Here is a 24,349-nt window from a genome sequence, read left to right on the forward strand (position 1 = left end):
CAAAAGTCTGGGGTGACTTAGAAATTTCCTTGTTTTTGAAAGAAAAGCACATTTTTTGTCCATTAAAATAACATAAAATTGATCAGAAATACAGTGTAGACATGTTGTAAATGACTATTGTAGCTGGAAACAGCTGATATTTTATGAAATACTTACATAGGCGTACATTATCAGCAACCATCACTCCTGTCACACCCTGATCTGTTTCACCTGTCTTTGTGATTGTCTCCACCCCCCTCCAGGTGTCGCCCATTTTCTCCATAATCCCCTGTGTATATATACTTGTGTTCTCTGTTTGTCTGTTGCCAGTTCGTCTTGTTTGTCAAGCTTACTGGTGTTTGTCCTGTCAGCTCCTGGTTTTTCCCAGCCTCTCTTTTTCTTGCCCTCTAGTCCTCTTCAGCCCTCCTCCTTCCCCTTGGATCACTCCAAGATAGCCTACCTCATCGCACTGATATCCCCTGATATATGCCATTATGGGATTGAGCCCGTTCTGCCACGCCCATTGAATGAAGTCAGCACAACCTGACCCAGGATGTATTCCTGGGGGCTCGGAAGGTGCCCGTAACCTCTCCTCCATTCCCGCGGAGCACCAGAACCTCCGGGAGGTGTTCAGCAAGGCCCGGGCCATTTCGCTTCCACTACACCGACCCTATGACTGCGGGATTTACATTCTCCCTAGCTCCCCCGGGTACGTCTGTACTCTCTATCGGGACTGGAGACCAAGGTTATGTACACCTACATTGGGGACTCCCTAGCTGCTGGATTTATCCATCCCTCTTCCTCTCCCGCCGGCTTCTTCTTCATGGAGAAAAAGCCTGTGCATTGACTACCGGAGACTCAGCGACATTACGGTTAAGAACCGTTACCTGCTACAACTCATCTCCTCGGCCTTTGAGCCGCTCCAGGGCGCCACTGTGTTTCCCAAGCTGGATCTACGGAATGCCTACCACCTGATGTGGATACGAGAGGGGGACGAGTGGAAGACTGCCTTCAACACAGCCAGTGGCCACTACGAGTATCTGGTCATGCCCTTTGGCCTCACCATGCCCCTGCTATGTTACAAGCTCTGGTGAAGGATGTTCTCCGTGACATGTTGAACCAGTTCGTCAGCTGTTTGTGAAGGCGGTGAAGAAAGCGTTAAAGGAATGGAGGCACTGGCTGGAGAGGGCAGAACATCCGTTCATCGTGTGGACTGACCACAAGAACCTGGAGTATTTCTGCACTGCCAAGCGCCTCAACTCAAGGCAAGCCAGATGGGCCCTGCTGTTCACATGGTTCAACTTCTCCCTCTCGTACCGGCCGGGATCCAAGAATGTCAAGCCAGATGCCCTGTCCCACTGTTATAGCCCCACGTCTACTACCCCTGAACCCAAGACCATCCTTCACACCTCATGCCTTGCGACAGCACTCAGCTGGGGGATAGGGAAGCAGGTCCATGAGGTGCAGCATTGATAACCGCATGTTCATTATTGACACCGACCGCTCCGACGTCCTGGAGTGGGCCCACTCCTCCAGGCTGGTCTGCCACTAGGGCACCCGTCAGACCCTGGCCTTTGTTCGACAACGCTTTTGGTGGCCTACCATAGTCTCGGATTTGTCCTCATTCGACGCCGCTTGCTCAGTTTGTGCACAGAACAAGACTCCTCAGCAAGCTCTGGCTGGTCTTCTCCAACCTCTGCCTGTCCCCCACTATACCTGGTCCCACATCTCCCTGGACTTTGTCACGGGTCTTCCCCCATCTGATGGCAGTACTGCCATCTTGACCATGGTGGATTGGTTCTCCAAAGCTGCCCACTTCATTCCTCTCCCCAAACTACCCTATGCCAAGGAGACGGCCCACCTCAAGGTCTTCCGGATTCATGGACTGCCCATAGACCCTCATTGGGTCATCAGCTCTCCTCAAGACCACCTCCAGGTATTGATGACAAGCAGATCGCCATCGGACCCCGGCTTCCCGGTATCGTCTCGTGCAGAAGGTAAGGCTGTCCACCCGGGATCTGCGCCTCCGGGAGTAGTCTCGTAAACTGTCCCTTCGGTTCATCAGCCCTTTCCCCGTCTCCAAGGTCATTAGCCCCTCTGCTGGCCTTCTAGGCAGAGTTGCAAAGAAAATGACATATCTCAGACTGGCCAATAAAATCAAAAGATCAAGAAAAAGAACACAGACACTGCACAGAGGAACTCTGTCTGGAAGGCCAGCATCCCTGAGTTGCCTCTTCACTGTTGACATTGAGACTGGTGTTTTGCGAGTACTATTTAATGAAGCTGCAAGTTGACGACTTGTGAGGCATCTGTTTCTCAAACTAGACACTCTAATGTACTTGTCCCCTTCCTCAGTTGTGCACCGGGGCCTCCCATTCCTCTTTCTATTCTGGTTCAAGCCAGTTTGTGCTGTTCTGTGAAGGGAGTAGTACACAGCGTTGTACGCGATCTTCACTTTCTTGCATGGAATAGCCTTCATTTCTCAGAACAAGAATAGACTGACACGTTTCAGAAGAAACTACTTTGTTTCTGGACATTCTGGCCTGTAATCGAACCCACAAATGTTGATGCTCCAGATACTCAACTAGTCTAAAGAAGGCCAGTTTTATTAGAAAAGGGTTTTCTAATGATCAATTAGCCTTCTAAAATGCTAACACAACGTGCCATTGGAACACAGGAGTGATGGTTGCGGATAATGGGCCTCTGTACGCCTATGTAGATTTTCCATTCAAAATCTGCCATTTCCCGCTACAATAGTCATTTACAACATTAACAATGTCTACACTGTATTTCTGATCAATTTGATGTTATTTTAATGGACATAAAATGTGCTTTTCTTTCAAGTGATCCCAAACTTTGAACGGTAGTGTATACCAATGGTTTGCATTATTTGTTGCAAACTGAAATTAAACCATAAAGTGATTCTAGGTAGTTTTAAACAAAACTGTTTTGAAACAAAAGTATACACCTCACACATGGTTATGGGCTTAAAAAGAAGGAGACACCTGTACCATTTCAGGCATAGAGTTGAAATCTATTGCATCCCAATATTACACTTTCTACACATCACAGAACACTGAAATCTAACAATACTGTCTGACATAGAAACACCGTATTTTCATCGTAATTTAAAAAAAATAATAATATTGAAATCATGAAAAATATTATTAACATTCCACCCATGATGCCAAACAGGGCGCTTTTGGTCATTGACTACAAGAAAGGGTTACAACACAGGGGCCGGCCTGCGTTGATGGAATCAGAAAAGTTTGAGCCTTTTGGGTAAAACACTGGGCTACGTCCTTTACGGAAATAAACCGTAAAGTGTTAAAGGCCCAATGCAGTCAAAAACAGGATTTTTCTGTATTTTATATATTTCCACACTATGAGGTTGGAATAATACTGTGAAATTGTTAAAATTAGGATAATGCACTTTTAATGTAAGAGCTGTTTGCAAAGACAGTCTGAAATGTCCGCCTGTTTTGCTGGAATCAATCAATCAATCAATCAAATTGAATTTATATAGCCCTTCGTACATCAGCTGATATCTCAAAGTGCTGTACAGAAACCCAGCCTAAAACCCCAAACAGCAAACAATGCAGGTGTAGAAGCACGGTGGCTAGGAAAAACTCCCTAGAAAGGCCAAAACCTAGGAAGAAACCTAGAGAGGAAACAGGCTATGTGGGGTGGCCAGTCCTCTTCTGGCTGTGCCGGGTGGAGATTATAACAGAACACGGCCAAGATGTTCAAATGTTCATAAATGACCAGCATGGTCGAATAATAACAAGGCAGAACAGTTGAAACTGGAGCAGCAGCACAGTCAGGTGGACTGGGGACAGCAAGGAGTCATCATGTCAGGTCGTTCTGGGGCACGGTCCTTGGGCTCAGGTCCTCAGAGAGAGAGAGAGAGAAAGAAAGAGAGAATTAGAGAGAGCATATGTGGGGTGGCCAGTCCTCTTCTGGCTGTGCCGGGTGGAGATTATAACAGAACATGGCCAAGATGTTCAAATGTTCATAAATGACCAGCATGGTCAAATAATAGTAAGGCAGAACAGTTGAAACTGGAGCAGCAGCATGGCCAGGTGGACTGGGGACAGCAAGGAGTCATCATGTCAGGTAGTCCTGGGGCATGGTCCTAGGGCTCAGGTCAGTTGAAACTGGAGCAGCAGCATGGCCAGGTGGACTGGGGACAGCGAGGAGCCATCATGTCAGGTAGTCCTGGGGAATTTTGGACTTTCCATCATGACAGCACCATACAGTAAATTAGTTAATAGACCAACAAGAGAAGATATTATTTGATATTGAGATAAAAACAGCTGCATTGGACCTTTTAACATTTTTCTAAAGTAAGTGATTATGACAACAATAACTTAAGTTTGAATTATTGGAATTATTTGTCTTTAAAATCTACAGTTAACATCGGAAGTTTACATACACTTAGGTTGGAGTCATTAAAATGCATTTTTCAACCACTCCACAAATTTCTTGTTGACAAACTATAGTTTTGCCAAGTCGGTTAGATCTACTTTGTGCACGAGACAAGTCATTTTCCCAACAATTGTTTACAGACGGATTATTTCATTTATAATTCATTGTATCACAATTCCAGGGGGGCAGAAGTTTACATACACTAAGTTGACTGTGCATTTTAACAGCTTGGAAAATTCCAGAAAATGATGTCATAGCTTTAGAAGATTCTGATAGGCTAATTGACATAATTTGAGTCAATTGGAGGTGTACCTGTGGATGTATTTCAAGGCCTTTCAAGGCCTATTCAGTGCCTCTTTGCTTGACATCATGGTAAAATCAGAAGAAATCAGCCAAGACCTCAGAAAAATTAATTGTAGACCTCCACAGGTCTGGTTCATCCTTAGGAGCAATTTCCAAATGCCTGAAGGTACCACAATCATCTTTACAAAAAATAGTAAACACCATGGGACCACACAGCCATCACACCGCTCAGGAAGGAGACGCATTCTGTCTCCTAGAGATGAACGTACTTTGGTGCAAATAGTGCAAATCAATCCCAAACAACAGCAAAGGACCTTGTCCTTTCCCCCTTCTTCTCCTTTCCCCCTTCTGATGACCAGGTGGCGAATCGCATCTCTGCATGTCTGGCAGACATATCAGTGTGGATGACGGATCACCACCTCAAGCTGAACCTCGGCAAGATGGAGCTGCTCTTCCTCCTGGGGAAGGACTGCCCGTTCCATGATCTCGCCATCACGGTTGACAACTCCATTGTGTCCTCCTCCCAGAGCGCTAAGAACCTTGGCATGATCCCTGGTCCTTCTGTGGCTCAGTTGGTAGAGCATGGCGCTTGTAACGCCAGGGTAGTGGGTTCGATTCCCGGGACCACCCATACGTAGAATGTATGCACACATGACTGTAAGTCGCTTTGGATAAAAGCGTCAGCTAAATGGCATATATTATCCTGGACAACACCCTGTCGTTCTCAACTAACATCAAGGCGGTGGCCCTTTCCTGTAGGTTCATGCTCTACAACATCCGCAGAGTACGACCCTGCCTCACACAGGAAGCGGCGCAGGTCCTAATCCAGGCACTTGTCATCTCCCGTCTGGATTACTGCAACTTGCTGTTGGCTGGGCTCCCTGCCTGTGCCATTAAACCCCTACAACTCATCCAGAACGCCGCAGCCCGTCTGATGTTCAACCTTCCCAAGTTCTCTCACGTCACCCCGCTCCTCCGCTCTCTCCACTGGCTTCCAGTTGAAGCTCGCATCCGCTACAAGACCATGGTGCTTGCCTACGGAGCTGTGAGGGGAACGGCACCTCAGTACCTCCAGGCTCTGATCAGGCCCTACACCCAAACAAGGGCACTGCGTTCATCCACCTCTGGCCTGCTCGCCTCCCTACCACTGAGGAAGTACAGTTCCCGCTCAGCCCAGTCAAAACTGTTCGCTGCTCTGGCCCCCCAATGGTGGAACAAACTCCCTCACAACGCCAGGACAGCGGAGTCAATCACCACCTTCTGGAGACACCTGAAACCCCACCTCTTTAAGGAATACCTAGGATAGGATAAGTAATCCTTCTCACCCCCCCCCCCTTTAAGATTTAGATGCACTATTGTAAAGTGACTGTTCCACTGGATGTCATAAGGTGAATGCACCAATTTGTAAGTCGCTCTGGATAAGAGCGTCTGCTAAATGACTTAAATGTAATGTAAATGTATGAAGATGCTGATATACAAAAGTATATATATCTACAGTAAAACGAGTCCTATATCGACATAACCTGAAAGGCCGCTCAGCTAGGAAGAAGCCACTGCTCCAAAACCGCCATAATAAAGCCAGACCATGGTTCGCAACTGCACAAGGGGACAAAGATTGTACTTTTTGGAGAAATGTCCTTTGGGCTGATGAATTTTTTTAAATGTTTGGTGGAAAAAGGGGGAGGCTTGCAAGCCGAAGAACACCATCCCAACCATGAAGCATGGGGTGGCAACATCATGTTGTGGGGGTGCTTTGCTGCAGGAGGGACTGGTGCACTTCACAAAATAAATGGCTTCATGAGAAAGGAAAATTATGTGGATATATTGAAGCAACATCTCAAGATATCAATCAGGAAGTTAAAGATTGGTCGCCAATGGGTCTTTCAAATGGGCAATGACCCCAAGCATACTTCCAAAGTTGTGGCATAATGGTTTAAGGACAACAAAGTCAAGGTATTGGAGTGGTCATCACAAAGCCCTGACCTCAATCCTATAGAAATTGTGTGGGCAGAACTGAAAAAGTGTGTGCGAGCAAGGAGGCCTACAAACCTGACTCAGTTACACCAGCTCTGTCAGGAGGAATGGGCCAAAATACACCCAACCTATTGTGGGAAGCTTGTGGAAGGCTACCCAAAATGTTTGACCCAAGTTAAACAATTTAAAGGCAATGGTACCAAATACGAATTGAGTGTATGTAAACTTCTGACCCACTGGGAATGTGATGAAAGAAATAAAAGCTTAAATAAATCATTCTCTCTACTATTATGCTTACATTTCACATTCTTTAAATAAAGTGGTGATCCTAACTGACCTAAGACAGGGAATTTTTACTATGATTAAATGTCAAGAATTGTGAAAAACTGAGTTTAAATGTATTTGGCTAGGGTATATGTAAACTTCCGACTTCACCTGTACATACAGCATGATTATTGCAGTTATACATTGTGCCTATATACCTATACATTTACAGTATATTACAGTGAAACCTGCATAGAGTTTCTATGACAACAGCAGACAAAGCATTTAGATAAGGATTGTAGCCAGTGTCTGAGTTTTAGGGATTATTCCCATCATGGTGATGTGGCCAGTGACACTTTGCTTCTTGAAAGTCCAATATCTTAAAAACCTTACTGTTAACATGCAAAACGTTTTGGAATTGAGTGGATTTTCTTCGTAACAAAAGTTAAATAAATACATTTCCTTTACAGAACTTCTACACATTTTGCCATGACTTATGCCATGTTATTATGTATCTGAGTGAGAGTGATTAACAAAATCAAATGGGGGCACTCAGGAGGTCAAGGTGTGCCAGGTCGGTAAAGGTCAGGGAGTGATGGCTGCCGGATCGAAGAGTTCGTGGTGCCGGGTCTGCATGCCGGGTCGGTAATTCTGCCATGACTAGGTTACTATAAGTTTCGATAGCTGGCTAGACTAACTACACTCATTTACCAATCTAAAAATGTTTAGCCTACATGGGCTAATTGAGTGAATGTCAGCGAGTGACATATAACAAGAGTATGTTGCTGATGCACGACCAAGTTTCGAAATTACACCTTGTGGATTCTACTATTCTAACTCTCAACAATAAGTTGACACCCTGAGTAGAAATACATGCAAAAAATACAGAGGTCCGGACCTGTGTCATCATATGTAGCTACGGACCTGCCTGAATAGGTTGTGATTGTTGCTTGTCTAGCCGGCTGGCTGGTCTGCTAACATTTAGTGGCTTCCCTGTTTATATATACCAACCTCCATCTCAGTATACTTAAATTCTCGCCAACTACGAAACACTGCAACCACCAAGAATAAGGCTGTGGTCTCGCTACATACTCCCTAGGCCTAGGGGATGTTGGCCTATAAGCATGAGTACAAGTCTATCATACTACAGAATGTGAAGAAACTTGTGAGCAGCCAAATACTAACATAACACATGCTTACTCCTACAATAACACAACCATTCACATTAAACATGTCAGAACCATCTAGGTTTTGGCAAGAGCATTTTATAGAAACTTATTTGATTTAACCAATACATGCTTGTTTAATAAGATTTACTCTGCTATGCCAAATACCACATTTGAACATTTTCTGTGACTTCAAGAACTGACCCAGTGCAAACTGCTATTATGCTGAGCATTACAAAATAAGCGATAGTGTTGATGTCATGTAGGAAATCCGTAGTGTCCCAATGGGCCAGACTGTCAGTAACAGAAGCTATCCTGTGAAAGTGTCCTGTCATGTGAGTCGGGAAACATTGGGAGAGGATGAGAGATTTACATTGTTCTGTTAGTACTGGCTGTGATGCCATAGACACTGGATTCATTGTTATAAGACCTAGAAAAAACTGCTTTCATTGTCTTAAAGCTTAAAGTTCATAGGAGAGCCCACCCCTCTGAGCAAATGGTTGTTTTTTTCTCAGTGCCTCTATCTCTCTCTCTCTCTCTCTCTCTCTCTCTCTCTCTCTCTCTCTCTCTCTCTCTCTCTCTCTCTCTCTCTATCTCTCTCTCTCTCTCTCTCTCACCCGCCTATCAAAGTCCATATGCCAGACTGATCATTTCCTTTTCTAAATTGAAGAGGAGGGCGACCACATCTTTTCTCTGTTTCTCCTTTCTGTTCTATGTAAACACCCTGGTCTAAAGAGGCTGTCTTCGACCTCTACAGACAGAGGGAGCTGTATAATATACTCCCACTGCTGTGATCACTGACTCAAACAGAATAATCTGTCACCTCTCCTCTCTGATCCTTCAAACCTTCTAACTTCAGTTTGAATCATATACAGGAAGTCAATCAAGAGGTCAAATAATTGATTAGATATACTGTCGATATCTAAATTCAAATGGTTTGTTTTTATTTTGGATTTAGTCTTGTACAAATGTATCTCTATTTTTATTAAAATAAAATAGAATATTATTACAAATTGTAAAAACCATCCAAGACATTCAGGTGAAGGATGCAGCAACATTTGACTAGACATGAATCAACAGGAAACAGACAGGTTGTTAAAGAATAGAATGGAGAGCTGCTCCAGATTATAAACTCAGATTAGCAGTCTGTCTCCCAGCCCACACTGAGCTCAGACTGAGTTTGTGGTAAAAACGGAGCTACAAGTAAGCAATATCCTTTAAGTGTGTGAAAGAATCGAATGGCAGACATTTGTCCGAGTTGAAATTTAGGCCATTGAAGGGCTACAATACTGTACTGTATCATGTCCAATTCGACCAAATAAAACATTTGTTTTTTGGTTTTAATCTTAAATCTTAAAGTTGTTCATCAACAGCAACGTTGTCGCTTCATCTCTGATCTCTCCTCGATTGAATTCTTAAGTGGCTAGTTTGAAGTCTTTAAAAAAAGAATACATATTTTAGTTTTTTGTTATTTCTTTTTTATCCTCTCTCTCCCTAAACAAGCCCTAGCAGCTTCACCCCACTCCCTCCATCCCTCCATACTGAAATGTACTGTAACAAAACAAAAATGTCATTTTGTCTGACCTAAATCAGAGGGTGTCTGAGCCATGAGCTTATTACATAGTGTGCTTAACTTGTGTTGTGGAGGAGGGCTGGGGTATTATTATCTTTTAGCTACCCACCCTGCTATAAAACCCGACATCTCCACATTGCAGTAGTGCTGCTCTGCTCTCCCTCCCTACTGTGAATCTGACAAGCCTGCCTTCTCTTGCTCAACTCCACTATTGCTTTGCTCACCAGCCTGTTTAAACCTGACAGGGACACCCACACTTCTCTCCGCTCCGATGTTCTACCGTTCCACTCTACTTGCAGTTCCTTATCTTTGTATTGGTGTTGGAAGAGTGGATATTCCCTGTTTTTGTGAATGGGCATCCGATGCGAGGTAGTTGTGACTGTGAATGTACTGACTGACCGACCGACTGACTGACTGACTGACTGAAGGACGGACTGACTGTCATCTCTGGGTACTCTACTCTGAAGAAGCAATGTGGCAGGTCACTGGACATCACTGGTAGACTTGGAATAATAAACAAAAAAGGAAAGGAAGTAATTAAGAAGGTAGGCCATGATTATGAGGATTATAGTTTGGAATTCTGAAAATTCTTCATCTTTATATGTGTCATTTTATGTGAGTGTGTCTGCTTAGTGCTTACAGTGTATCAGTCTAACTGTGCTACAGTACATGTGCACAGTGCACCTGTTCAGTGTGTATGTGTTTGTGTACTCTGACAGAGACTTAGCTCTGTGTGTGGATATGGTAATTTGATGACTCTGAATTATTTGGAAAGCACTATGAGACGCAGTCTCATGAAAATGCAGTGCTCTTATTACTGATTCCGCAGTAATTCATGAAACATTACTAGTTCTCTTATTACTGATTCTGAAGTAATTCATGAAACAAAATACATGTTTTTTGAACTAAAGTTAAAGTTGGAGTGTTGACAGATTGAGAACCTGTGGTATAGAAGACTATTGTTTGTGACACTCTTGTTGTTTATTATCTCATGAAACTCTTGCCTCATCCGCTTACAAAATATAAGGATTAGGCTTGTTTGTTTCACAATGGTTGCTTTTTGTCTAGTTAAAACATTTTGGGGGTACTAATAGACGTTCAAGTAAAATTAGCTGTATAGATTCGTTTTACAGAGTAGCAAATATGAAAATGAAAATATATTTTGTAAGAAAAATGTCTGTATCCGCCTCATCTGCTATCTGGTTGACTTTTACTGCTATGTATTATTATTATTATTATTCATTTGTATAAATATCTAAAACTATGAGATGAGCAGAGGTGGTGAGCTTGATAAAAGTGGTTGTCAAGAAGACACCAACAATTCTCCCAAACTATAAAGTCTGCTGGGGATCATCAACAATTTAATTCAAAACATCAGTGGTCTAAATTAAACTCATGAATTAAAAAGGAACAGCCCGTAATCATAAGAATATAAATTCATGTCTGTTTATTATAGATATATAATGTATCTATAAATTAATAATAGCCAGCCAATTAACTAATTATGAACCCTTTATAAAGATAACCTTATTGTAAAGTGTTATTGGAATAGAATCAATAATGGAATGTTTCGAAATGGAATCAATAAACCAAAGGTTGACCTCTGAGACCTAATAAACCACAAAAACAATACCTGTACTGTCTAAGCTAGATAATGGTGTGAACCTTCAGGCTCCCCTGGAGACTGAGTGATGGCCCGAAAATAAACTGCTGTACGATTGGCTTATAGGTAATAATTTGTCTCCCATAATAATTCACTACTTTTCAATCTCGGTCTATTAAATGTAATCACTCACTGTTACAGGTGTACTTTTCCCCTATTATAATGAACAAGACAGTAGTTCGAAATGATTTTCCTCTACATTCTGTGTAGATTGAAATGGCATGTTATCACAATTTAAGCTTCTATAAAGATACCAGGGCCATTTTCTTTAACATGTGGCAAAGTAATGGCATTCATCATTTTCTTTAAGAATCGATGGGTATACTGTATCATTAATTTAATGATGAAAAGATCTGTACATATCACAGTGTGGGTCTTTAGAGCCACGCTATGGGTGTTATGACAAGCATCTAATTCTAAACAACAGGCTGTAGAATAAGGTTTTTCTAAACTAGTGTTCCCCCCAGACAGTGGAGCTATTTCTATCCATAACAACTCAATTTAAATAACTATAGGCTGTTCATTTGACTCTGAATGCTTTACCTTTATTTAACTAGGCAAGTCAGTTAAGAACAAATTCTTATTTTCAATGACGGCCTAGGAACAGTGGGTTAACTGCCTGTTCAGGGGCAGAACGACAGATTTGTACCTTGTCAGCTCGGGGATTTGAACTTGCAACCTTCCGGTTACTAGTCTAACGCCCCAGGTCAGCATTTCCCCAGACAATGGCCCTTGGTGGGCCTGGGTTCACTAATCAGACGTGGTGGTGTGGGGGTTGGAGACAGAGAGAGAGAGGCTGTGTTACTGTTAGCCCCCTAGTTAGCCACTGTCTGGCCCCTGGCAGCCTCTAATGATGTCACTGCCTACCACAGGACTGGAGGCAAGCAAGGACACAGTGTTGGTTGTGGTGACACAGAGTTGGGGTGGGCAAGTGGTAGTGGGCAATAGTCACTCACTGTGAGGGGTCGGAGAAGAGGAGCTGTGGACAGGCCAACCTGCTCTCTCATTGTGCCATTTATCCTTCTGCAGTGTATTAACCTCTAGGGTACGTAGGACGGTAACGTCACACCTGACCAACATCCAGTGAAATTGCAGAGCGCCAAATTCAAAAACAGAAATAATGATTATAAAAATTCAGAAAACAATCAAGTGTTACACATGGGTTTAAAGATGGACTTCTTGTGAATCCAACCACGGTGTTAGATTTCAAAAAGGCGGCGAAAGCATACCATGCGATTATTTGAGAACATCGCCCAGCAGACAAATCATTACAAGCAATAACCAGCCAAGCAGAAGAGTTACACAAGTCAGAAATAAAATGAATTACTTACCTTTGCTGATCTTCATATGGTTACACTCAGAAGTTCTTCCTGCTCACTATCAAATATATACCGTGAATTGAATCAAGTAAAAATAAATGTTTTAATCCAAAACAATAGCGACAGTCTTTTGTACATAGTTGTTTCTAATAGGTGCATTATCTGGGACTCTTTAACAAAGCAAAGTGGAACAGCTTTGATGTGGTCTATGGGGTCTATTTAGTATTAACACAGGATCAAAGTTGTCTTTCCATGGGCTGACAGACAGAACAGGGAGAGACTGCCAGAGCAAATCACAAAAAAATAAGGGGTTATCAGGCCCTTTGACAAAGGTTTACAAGTGGAGTCCCCACCCTGACTGTTTTGAGGGGAGGGAGAGAGGGAAAGGGTGATGAAACAGTGATCCATCCAGGACCTTGCTTTGGATAAGCAGTGCCCTCCTCCCCTCTCTGTCCATGTGGCACATCCTCCTCAGATCCTCTCCAGTACATAGTAATTAGCCCTGGTGTGAGAGAGAGAGAGAGAGAGAGAGAGAGAGAGAGAGAGAGAGAGAGAGAGAGAGAGAGAGAGAGAGAGAGAGAGAGAGAGAGAGAGAGAGAGAGAGAGAGAGAGAGAGAGAGAGAGAGAGAGGCGCGCTGGCTGCTTCCTAGCCTGCAGCACAAGATCCCAGGGTGGGGGAGATAGCTACATCCCAAATGGCATCCTATTCCTTAGCACTACTTTTGACCTGGGCCCATAGGGCTCTTGTCAAAAGCAGTGCACTATATAGGGAATAGGGTGCCATTTAGGATACTTCTGGAGACCAACCATGGACTCCCTCCTGGCCCTCCCTGGCCCCTCTCTTGTTCTAAGCTCCGCACCAATTGTTTGACTTGGCTGTGTTTTCCAGGGATGGGCTCCTAGTCCTTCACAGCGTTAATGTTTGTGCAACCTGTTAGGGAACTTTTGGGCTCTCTATATCTCTTGCCCTCTCCTTCTCTGTCTCCCCCCTCCTCTCTTTCTCGCTCTCTCTCATCGGGTATTTATTTAAATTATTTCTGAAAAGTAAAACTGACAAAAAAAACATTTTTATACGTACAAAACGCTCCGGAAATGTGATTCCACTTAAAGTAGAAAAGGCATTTGGAGAATTTCTGTAATTTTTCTACTTCTTCAAGTAATTTTTACTCAAGTTCATACAGAGATTGAGGTAGTATGTGCATGCAGATATGGTTAAAGTGACTATGCACATATGATGAACAGAGAGTACCAGTAGCGTAAAAGAGGGGTTGGCGGGTGGTGGGTGGCGGGACACAATGCAGATAGCCAATGTGCGGGAGCACTGGTTGGTTGGCCCAATTGAGGCAGCATGTACATGAATGTATAGTTAAAGTGACTATGCATATATGATAAACAGAGAGGAGCAGCAGTGTAAAAAGAGGGGGTCTCTAACCTAGGTCTTCTTCTATAGGTATCTTCCACTGTGTATAGATACTGTTTCTGTATGATAATCATAGAAACTGTTCCCTAGCAACAAGATCGAGAATATTACATGTTTAATTGGTAACTGATCAGCACAATTAGCATAATAAAAAAAAGATCTTCCCCCCGGCTTAGACAGGACTTTAGACTGCAGATGGATATTATTAACTCATAGCTTATTTACTCTGGCTTTATACTGTAACGTAACAGAAGCTGTGGACGATTTGGATCCAGTCAACAATGCGGTTGTGGCAAGAAGCAACCTGAAAGTATCTATCCACATGCCTGCAGTAACCGCTGAGGAGCGGACAGCTACAAGTTTAAACTCTATTCATAGACAGGGCGAGAAAACGGCCAAAAACATTTTTAGCACATCTTAGAGAATTAACACGTTTTCACAAGATCCTCCATAGGATAGCATTCAACACTTCACTCTAATCTAAAGAATATTCATATTTCATCAACTATGGTCTGTGCAGCTCTGCAAAGGGATTTTGTTGTATCACTAATTTATAAATGAACTTGCCTGGTTTAATAAAATTAAATGTCTACCTCCATAGAAATAACACTTGCTTGGCACTGTGCTTCTGATTATTTTGGGATCTAAGCTGGGTAAAGCAGTTTGTGACAACTGTTGATGTTAAAAGGGCTTAAGCAATACATTTGATTGAAAATAAATGATATTGTGTTTCTCTCCATGTGTTGTAAATAAGTAAGAGAAGGAGAGGAGAGGATGGCCCACACAGAGGATGACCTGATCGGGATTCCGTTCCCCAACCACAGCAGTGACGTTCTGTGCTGTCTCAACGAGCAGCGCCGCTCCGGGTTACTCTGTGATGTAGTCCTCGTTGTACAAGACCATGAGTACCGTACCCACCGCTCGGTCCTTGCCGCCTGCAGCCAGTACTTCAAGAAGCTCTTCACCGTGGCCTCTGACGGAAGGGACCAGCATGGGGTGTTTGAGATAGACTTTGTGGCCCCCGAGTCGCTGACTGCAATCTTGGAGTTTGCTTACACATCCACGCTGACGGTGACGGCATCCAACGTAAAGGAGATCCTTGGAGCGGCTCAGATGCTGGAAATTCCCTGCATCATCAACGTGTGTCTGGAGATTATGGACTCTGGTGAGGGAGGAGGTGGAGGTGGAGGAGGAGAGGAGGAAGAGGAGGAGGATGTAGAAGAAGAGGAGGAAGATGATGAAGAGGAGGATAAAGACATGGAGGAGGATGATGAGTCAAGGAAGGACGAGCAGGAGGATAACGAGGAGGATAATGCCAGTGAGAGGTCAATGAGGTCGTCAGAGAGTCAGGACCAGGTCGGGTCAGAGAGAGGAGCAGCTCTCAGTCCACCCAATACCTCCCAGTACCAGCAGCAGTACGAGCTGCAGCAGAATGAGAGGAAGTGTCGGGACACAGACTCTCAGTGTGAGAAACATGAGAGCATGGAGAGCCGAGCCCTCAAAGACTTTTCCATTGAATCCCTGCTACAGGAAGGGCTATACCCTAAAATGCCATCAGTCCTGGACAGGAGGGCTAACTTTTCCCCTCTGCTCCCTGGCTTCTACCCTCCCATGTGGGCCGCAGATTTCCCAGGTTTCCCCCAAAAGGTTCTAGACCCCAACCACCATGCCCAGACTCCCCGCCCCTCCTACCCGCCCCAGCTGGACAACAGACCCCTAGACCTAGTTGTGAAAAGAGAGATCATCAAGGAGGAGCTAAAGGAGGAAGTCCCGCCCAGCATGCTGCATGGGGACTTCCTGAAAAACTTCCTGAATTCCGGCCTATCGGGGATGGGAGTTGAGATGGGGGTGGTACGGTCCGAGGGGTCTCACCTCCATCTGGGCCAGATAAAGGACGAGGCAGACTTCCGCTCCTACATGGGCTTCCTGAGCACGTCAAGCCACCTGGGGGCGCTGTTCCCTCCCTGGCAGCTGGAGGAAGAGCGGAAGATGAAGCCTAAAGCCTCCCAGCAGTGTCCTATATGTAACAAGGTGATCCAGGGGGCAGGGAAACTACCCAGACACATGAGGACCCACACAGGAGAGAAACCATACATGTGCACCATCTGTGAGGTGCGATTCACCAGGTATGACAAATTCATATACACTGTGTCTAAATATCCATACTTGTGTTTTAAATTGTAGCTTTCTGGGTTAAGAAAATAAAACAATGTATAGTATAAATACAGTTACTTCAGAAAGTATCCATAACCCTTATTCCACATTTTGTTCTTACAAACTCAACATTGATTACATTTATTTCATCTATCTACACAATAATGACAGTGAAACCATGTTTTTAGAAATTGTTGCATTTATTGATAATGAAATACAGAAATATATCATTTACATAAGTATTCACACCCCTGAGTCAATACATGTTAGAATTATCTTTGGCAGCAATGACTGCTGTGAGTCTTTCAGGGTAAGTCTCTAAGAGCTTTTCACACCTGGATTGATGTTTTAAAAATACTTCAAGCTCTGTCACATTGGCTGTTGAGCATTGCTTGAGTCTTGTCATAGATTTTCAAGTATATCTAAGTCAAAACTGTAACTTAGCCAATCAGGAACATTCACTGTCTTCTTGGTAAGCAACTCCTTTGTAGATTTGGCCTTGTGTGTTGGTGTTTAGGTTTAGTGCCTTGTTGCGAACAGGATTTTTTTGAATATTGTTTTTGCTGTAGAGAATTCCTTCTTTTCACGCTGTCAATTAGATTAGTATTGTGGAGTAACTACAACATTGTTGATCCATCCTCAGTTTTCTCCTATCACAGCCATTAACTTCACCATTGGCCTCATAGTGAAATCCTTGTGTGATTTCCTTCCTCTCTGGCAACTGAGTTAGGAAGGACAAGTGTATCTTAAAAACTTCACCATGCTCAAAGGGATATTCAATGTCTGTTTTTATCATTATCTTTACCCATCGACCAATAGCGGCATTGGAAAACACTCCCTGGTCTTTGTGATTGAATCTGTGTTTGAAATGTACTGCTTGACTGAGATGAGGCAGTCATAAAACAATCATGTTAAACAGTATTTTCTGAAGGCACTGTATGTGAATCTTTGAAAATTCAATATGCTTTAAATGTCAGGATTTCATACTCATTTCGGATTTTCATCTAGTAGAATTCACTGCATGCGATTGAGGAAGAGAATCGTCTTTCAGACCCACGTGTTTGACTGCAGCTGATAATGAGATAAGAGGACGGGCTGTATCAAAATGAACGAATGGTGGGAAATTCCGCATCAGATGATGCATTCTCAGTATGAGTCTAGTATGTTGATACTTGTTGCTTACTGCTTAAGTATGAAGTGCGATTAATACACAGTATTATAATATATGCCATTTAGCAGACGCTTTTATCCAAAGCGACTTACAGTCATGTGTGCATACATTCTACGTATGGGTGGTCCCGGGAATGTTTCAGTAGGTTGTAGGCAAGACAGATTTCTGACACTGCACATTCCTCGCACAGTAATAGGTCTTATTAGCCCTATAGACTATACAAAATATGGATGTGTAAAACAAAGTGCTTCCCAATCATCTTTTAATCAATGTTACTTGTATATACACCCTTAGATAAAAGGCTTTCAAAAGTGTTCTTCGGGTGTCCCCATAGGAGCACCCTTTTTGGGTCCAGGTAGAACCCTTGTGGGTTCTACGTGGAACCCTCTATGGAAAGGGTTCTATAAGGAACCCCAAAAAGTTCTACCTGGAACCAAAAATAGTTCTTCAGCCAAAGGACCCTTTTTGTTTTAGATAGCACCTTTTTTATAAGAGTGTAGCAATCATGTTGACACCGGCGTTTGAGATCTTTTAAGGGCAATGTTATTAGGGTAAGGGAACAATGTGTTTTTGTGGTTCAGGCTAATTATTTTCATCCTCTCATCTGAATACCACTTGAGAGTCGAGACCTAAAAGGTGGAAACTGGAAACCCCCTTTAATGGTTTCTCATTTCCTGCCACTGTTATGGCACGATAATTTCACCTTCCATCCAGTACCCCAAAGTATACCTATGCTTTCATCTCTTACATTTTTCAAAACACAGAATATAACTCATTTTTTGTCTTTCCAGGCAAGACAAACTGAAGATCCACATGCGAAAGCACACAGGCGAGCGCCCCTATATCTGTCTTCACTGTAACTCCAAGTTTGTCCATAACTATGACCTAAAGAACCACCTGCGTATCCACACAGGGGTGCGGCCCTACCAGTGTGAGCACTGCTACAAGAGCTTCACACGTTCAGACCACCTGCACCGCCACATCAAGAGGCAGAGCTGCCGCATCTCACGCCCTCGACGGGGCCGCAAGCCGGCCGCTTGGCGCTCAGTCAACAACTTCCTGCAGGGCCCTCCATGCTCGGCCAATCACCACGAGGGCGGCAAGACTCTGACTGAGAGGTCGGGCGGATGCCGGCTTCTGCCCTCCCATGGGGGAGTTAGAGGTCAAAGTCTGAGCCTTGGGGAGAGAGAAAGGCAGGACCTGGGTCTGGGTGGTAAGAAGCTGAGTTATAAGGACTTGGACAGTGACAGCAGAGAGAGCAGAGAGAGCAGGGAGAGTCGGGAGACTCGGCACCGGTCAGACAGGAAGCAAGTGGTGGACGAGGTGGAGATGGAGAGACAGAGGGGCGTGTTCACCTTTGCCCTGGCAGGGCCTGGGGAGGAAGTTCTTACCCACCCTCCATTTTACATCCCTGACCCCTGGACCATGAGACTGGAGAACCACACCCCTAATATCCCTGAACCGGCAAACTAAACATTTTCCAACTGACACTTCCAAATGATAGCTAACTGACACTTCATTTCAGAGTTCTAAGAATCGCACAGAACAGAGAGAGTTCTCTGTCTGGTAGATTTCCAACCTGCTGTTTAGAGATTTAAGGGGAGTGATGTCTGGGAACATAAGTATATAGAAAACAGGGTAAATACTTGGAAAACAGTTGATGTTAAACATCTCAGATCAAAATCTTTTGAGCTGCCATCTTTACAATCACAAGGATTTTGATAAAACTTTTAATTTGGAGAAGTAAAACTGGACAAATACATTTTATATGTTCCAAAAGTACTAAATTGAAAAACAGTATACTCTCAGGACATGAAATAACTGTTTATTTTTGGATTATTAATGTAAACGTGTAATTCATAGTGTAATTAATTAAACCTTTTTTTTAACTAGGCAAGTCAGTTTAAAAACAAATACTTATTTTCAATGACAGCCTAGGAACAGTGGGCTAACTGCCTATTCAGGGGCAGAAAGACAGATTTGTACCATTGGGGGTTTGAACTTACAACCTTCTGGTTACTAGTCCAATGCTCTAACCACTAGGCTACCCTGCTACCCCACTAGGCTACCCCACCCTAACATATGGCAATACGTTGTTTCCTAAATTCCCAGTCAATAAATTAATAAACTGATAAGCTACAAACTACGGATTCCAAATGTACCCAAAGTTTCAGACTTTGGGTACAGTGCTAATAAACAGGGTAGTCTAAGCCACCGAAGAACATTCAAAACCATGAGAAAGGATTCACTTGACAAAAATAATCTACATCGAAAACTTGTTTTTACCCTTGTAATGCATTGTTCTCAGATTTTGTCTGCACTATTGTAAATATATACAAATGTTTTAAAGAATTTGACCATAGTTATGTTGATTATTGTTGTATTATATTTGTTGTTGTTTTTTATAGTTGATAACCCCTCCAAAGATGTGGAGTTTGATATTGCACAAACTTGAATAAGCCTTGTGTTACATTGCATACAGTATGTTCTGTGTTTCTTCTAAAGACCATGTTGTGTAAATAATTTGTGAAACAGAAAGATTATTGCTTTAGCTATGTCACTTGCTGGTGATTTGATTGCTGCAGTAAGACATTTAAAAAGGGTTTCTACCCTATTTTCATATACAGTTTGTTTTCTGACCTGTGTGTAAATGTTGTTATTCACAATTATTTGAATTGAAATGGGAAACTATTTTCTTGGTATTTATGCATATTTAAATTAGCCTTGGCTATATTTTGCAAATATGTTGTTTTATAAAGACACTAAATGTTGTACTCCCGTGGGTCTGGGAGTTTAAATTCTGGTTTTGTGTGTGTGTGTGTGTGTGTGTGTGTGTGTGTGTGTGTGTGTGTGCCCAGTGAGCGTGAGAGAGCGCGCTTATGGTGCAAATCTTTCATAACTGGAATTATGGTTTGGATGCCATTTTAGAGAACGACACTCAACATCCTCAATCATCTATTGAGCTATAGCTTGTATTCAAACATCAATATTATAATCACTGTCTTCATAAAAGCATACACAACACCTCGACGTTGCTATCAAAATAAACTGGTGATGATAATATCACCATGAAACATCAAATAAATTGGATGCCTTGACATTGTAAAGATTTTACATAAATGTATACTTTTCCAAATAAATTAGGGCTATGGAATTTTGACATTTAAAGAATGTTATTTGATTGTTGGATAAAAATATACTTGCATTAAACGTTTATAATGCTGTAAAACAGTATTATGTTGAACACTTTAGTTAATGTTCTTTACAGCTGGTCTTCTTCGTCTGAATTTATTTGACTGTGCAAATAGAAGTTCATCCCTTTATACTTTTATATTTTTATTTCACCGTTATTTAACCAGGTAGGATAGTTGAGAACAAGTTCTCATTTACAACTGCGACCTGGCCAAGATAAAGCAAAGCAGTGTGAACAGACAACAACACAGAGTTACACATGGAGTAAACAATAAACAAGTCAATAGCACAGAATAAAAAATAAATAATAAATAAATAAATAAAAATACTATGAAGCTCTTATTGTCTCACTGCAAAATTAGATGTTTGCCCATGTTCCTCCAAATTTTGATGTGTTCGTTGACACCGCACTGCCTGTCACTGGGATTGATCCTGAGTCCTAGAAAAACCCAAGCCTACTTGATGGTAATAGTGCTCACCATTGAGTTGGAAAGGAAAGTCTTAATAAATGCCTAAAGTGAACCTTGGAGTTTATATGTTTTAATCCTATCCCATCCTATCCTTAATTTAACCAATCGGAATGGATGCCTGACTTGTTAACCAATCGGAATTAATGCCTGAATTCTTAACCTATCGGAATTAATGCCTGAAGTTAATTAATCCTATCCCAAAACTTAATCCTTAATTTAACCAAACAGAATCAATGCCTGGGTTGTTAATCAATCAGAATGGATGCCTGAAGTTAACCCTAGAGTTGTTTCTGTAGCCCAACCCTTAAGCAGCAGAGTCCTGTTTTGTAGACCTGGGTTCCATTCCAGCTTTTTGCCCCTAGTGGAAGGTTTTGCAGGGAGTTTCCTTATGTCTTGAGGACCTTCAAAAACATCACATTTCGACTTGAACCTGGAGTGATCTCACTGGATATGCATGTAACTGTGACTCCCTATAGAGGTCTTTGCAGGACTGATTAAAAGCCAATTTATAATTGATCCAAAAATGTGGCCAGAGGCTTTGTATGGAGGGTGTGATGCAATTGTGGAGCCTCCGCCAGCATGCAGAAACCAAATCAACCTCCATACTGCATCCCTGTGCGCCTCTCAAACTTTATTAGAGGAGCTGCATGGTCAATCTGCAATCACATCTGCATTGGCAGTGCAGCATTTACGATGATACGGGCTCTGCAGAAGTTATGGCATTCATACTTCTTGCGCTTTACAGAACAGCTGTTGTGAAGGAAGTGAGTTTGTGTTCATACAGGACCTCCCGCCCCCACCTACATGTCAATGTGGGGGTATATGGAGCCCTACACATTGTTACAAAATTTGGGAGTCTGTCACTTATACTCCCTCTTCGGCCTCTCGGTCATCAGGCTGCTGATTATCCCTCACACCTGGCACCATCATCTCGTGCACCTGCGCCTCATGATCCTCCCTGTATCTGTCACTCCCCTTGGTTCTTTCCTCAGGGGTTATTGACTCTGTTTTCATGTCAGCGCTTTGTTTGTGTTTCGTGTTCATTGTTTCTTTTATTTATTAAAACAGTCACTCCCTGAACTTGCTTCCCGACTCTCAGCGCACTTATTACAGAACGCACCGCAATGCAGTACAGAGCTTAATTTGGCCTCTTTATGCCTCCATATGGAGCCACTGACCACATTTGCCGATCAAGCATACATTGGCTTTAACAATGCAGAGTGCTCCATATAGCTCCATTATTGGTTTGAAAGTAGGTTGGGACTGTACCTCCTCTACAAACACATGAGTTCCTTGACAACTTCCTTCTCAATAGCTGTTCTGCTCATCTAAGGTCAAGAAGTATGAAAATCCTGATGTCTGTGGAGGCTGCTTTGCAGTAGATGCTGTATGGCCACTTCAGATTGACTTAATTCATCGCACCCACTGGCTTTCTGTCCGACTCCTAACTGCTACCGCAAGGACTGGTCCAGAACCCAACCACAGTTCCGCAATGTTATTTTAGGCATATGTGACACAGCTCACTTGGCAGCCATTGTCTCAACCATTTTGTGGCCTATAGGCAATATTAAAATGCTCAAAGATAACCTAAGAAACAGGTTACATTACCATAGATTCTCACGTGTCCCATTATAGACACAGTTTGAAGAGAGCTGAGTTGTAGACTTGCATTTTCTCTTTGGCTACCTTTTAGGAGTGGGCTGATTTTCAGACGGAGACAAATATGGGGGATCAATATTTATTCATAGGCAATGTAGTAAACTAAACGACTAATAATATTTATGAAGAAAAATGTGTTGGAAAGATAACTGCCTTGTTATCTTCATAGGCTATAGACTCTATTTAATTAAGACCTGATCTCACAGTATGGCCACATAGGGCAGGTACATACGGGACACTCAAATTAGTATGATGTTATGTTATGTTTGGTATGGTTACATATGACAGATGGTTACTTAAGGCAAAAACAAAAGTAGGGTGGTTGATCAGGTTGAATTGGTGGGCTACTGAACTTGAAGCAACAAGAATGATGAGAGAGGACACTTGCACTTTCTTTTGAGCTACATTTTGCTCATAGGATATAGCCTACCTTTTAGGAGGATGATTTGCAGGCAGAGACAAATAAATGGGTAACCAATATTGAATGAAAATGAAAAGGGCCTTTTACTTTGCAACGATTATCTTATTTTTTTGCACCTCGAATCACGTTGGTTGAGCGCCCTCCTTTTCTTTCCATTGTCAATATTCATTTACAGCCACTGTAGTAAACTATAGTCCAATCCAGTGGTGTATTGCTGCCTGGAGAAGTGGGAATACTAAAAAAAATCTTAAATATTTCCAAACTCCCAGCTTAGGAAATGTGCCGTGTGAGAAACAGTGACAAACACTCTGAATTACCTAAAATGTTAAATCCCATATTGGTCTTTCACATCAGGCCAACCCGAGCTATACTGTGCAAGTAGGCTAATAGTAGGCCTACCATTGAAACAGATACATGTGAAAATATTTTCTTAATTTTTACAGATTTTCACTTTCAAAGTCACACTTTTTTCAAAATTTGATGTTCTAAATCAGTGTTTCCCAATCTTGATCCTAGAGTACCCCCAACAGTACACATTTTTATTGTAACCCTGGACAAGCACACCTGAGTCAACTTGTCAACTAATCAACTAGCCTTCAATGAACTGAATGAGGTATGGTTGTCCAGGGCTACAGTGCATTCAGAAAGTATTCAGACCCCTTCACCTTTTCCACATTTTGTTACTTTACAGACTTATTCTACAATTGATTAAATAGATCAATCTACACACAATACCCCATAATGACAAATCAAAAACAGGCTTTTACATTTTTTTCCCAAAAGATTATACATAAAAAACATAAATACTTTATTTACATAAGCATTCAGACCCTCTGTAGCACATGCGTTGGTGTATGAAAATGAAATAGCAACTGTAGTGATGCAAATAATCATGTTATCATTCTGACAGGTAGGCATAGGCTACTTTATAGCTATTGTAGTTAACATTTAATAGAGAAGGTTTACCAGAAGAAGGTTAGGCCTATCATTAGTATTGCTAAATTTGTTCTATTCCTTAATTGTTTGAAACCTGGATGTTTTACTTCATATTATGGAGGCAAGTCTTACCTTACTTGAAACTAGTCTATAGCCAAAATCCTGTACCTCCACTAAACTACTTTGGTATGATCAGAGGGGATTAAGAAGTGTGTATACGCAATGCCCAGAAAACAATAAGTGGGTAGGCTATAGGC

At 42.4% G+C, this 24,349-nt stretch overlaps 1 protein-coding gene across 2 annotated transcripts in view; it reads left to right on the plus strand.

Annotated features, from left to right (window-relative positions):
• LOC118387947 (zinc finger and BTB domain-containing protein 7C) overlaps positions 1-22,161 on the plus strand; it is a 31,708-nt gene extending 9,547 nt beyond the window's left edge. Inside the window, exons 1-3 of one of the 2 annotated variants that reach the window (XM_035776816.2) lie at positions 9,449-10,232; positions 14,844-16,215; positions 18,206-22,161. In XM_035776816.2, coding sequence (XP_035632709.1) covers positions 14,864-16,215; positions 18,206-18,887 — 2,034 coding nt within the window. In that variant the 5' untranslated portion in view covers positions 9,449-10,232; positions 14,844-14,863 and the 3' untranslated portion in view covers positions 18,888-22,161. Of the gene's footprint in view, positions 1-9,448; positions 10,233-14,843; positions 16,216-18,205 lie in introns of those variants that run through there. The other variant, XM_035776815.2, reaches the window with a different exon arrangement.
• Positions 22,162-24,349: the final 2,188 nt, after the last annotated feature.

This window comes from Oncorhynchus keta, unplaced genomic scaffold, assembly GCF_023373465.1.
Source record: "Oncorhynchus keta strain PuntledgeMale-10-30-2019 unplaced genomic scaffold, Oket_V2 Un_contig_6263_pilon_pilon, whole genome shotgun sequence".
NCBI lineage: Eukaryota > Metazoa > Chordata > Actinopteri > Salmoniformes > Salmonidae > Oncorhynchus > Oncorhynchus keta.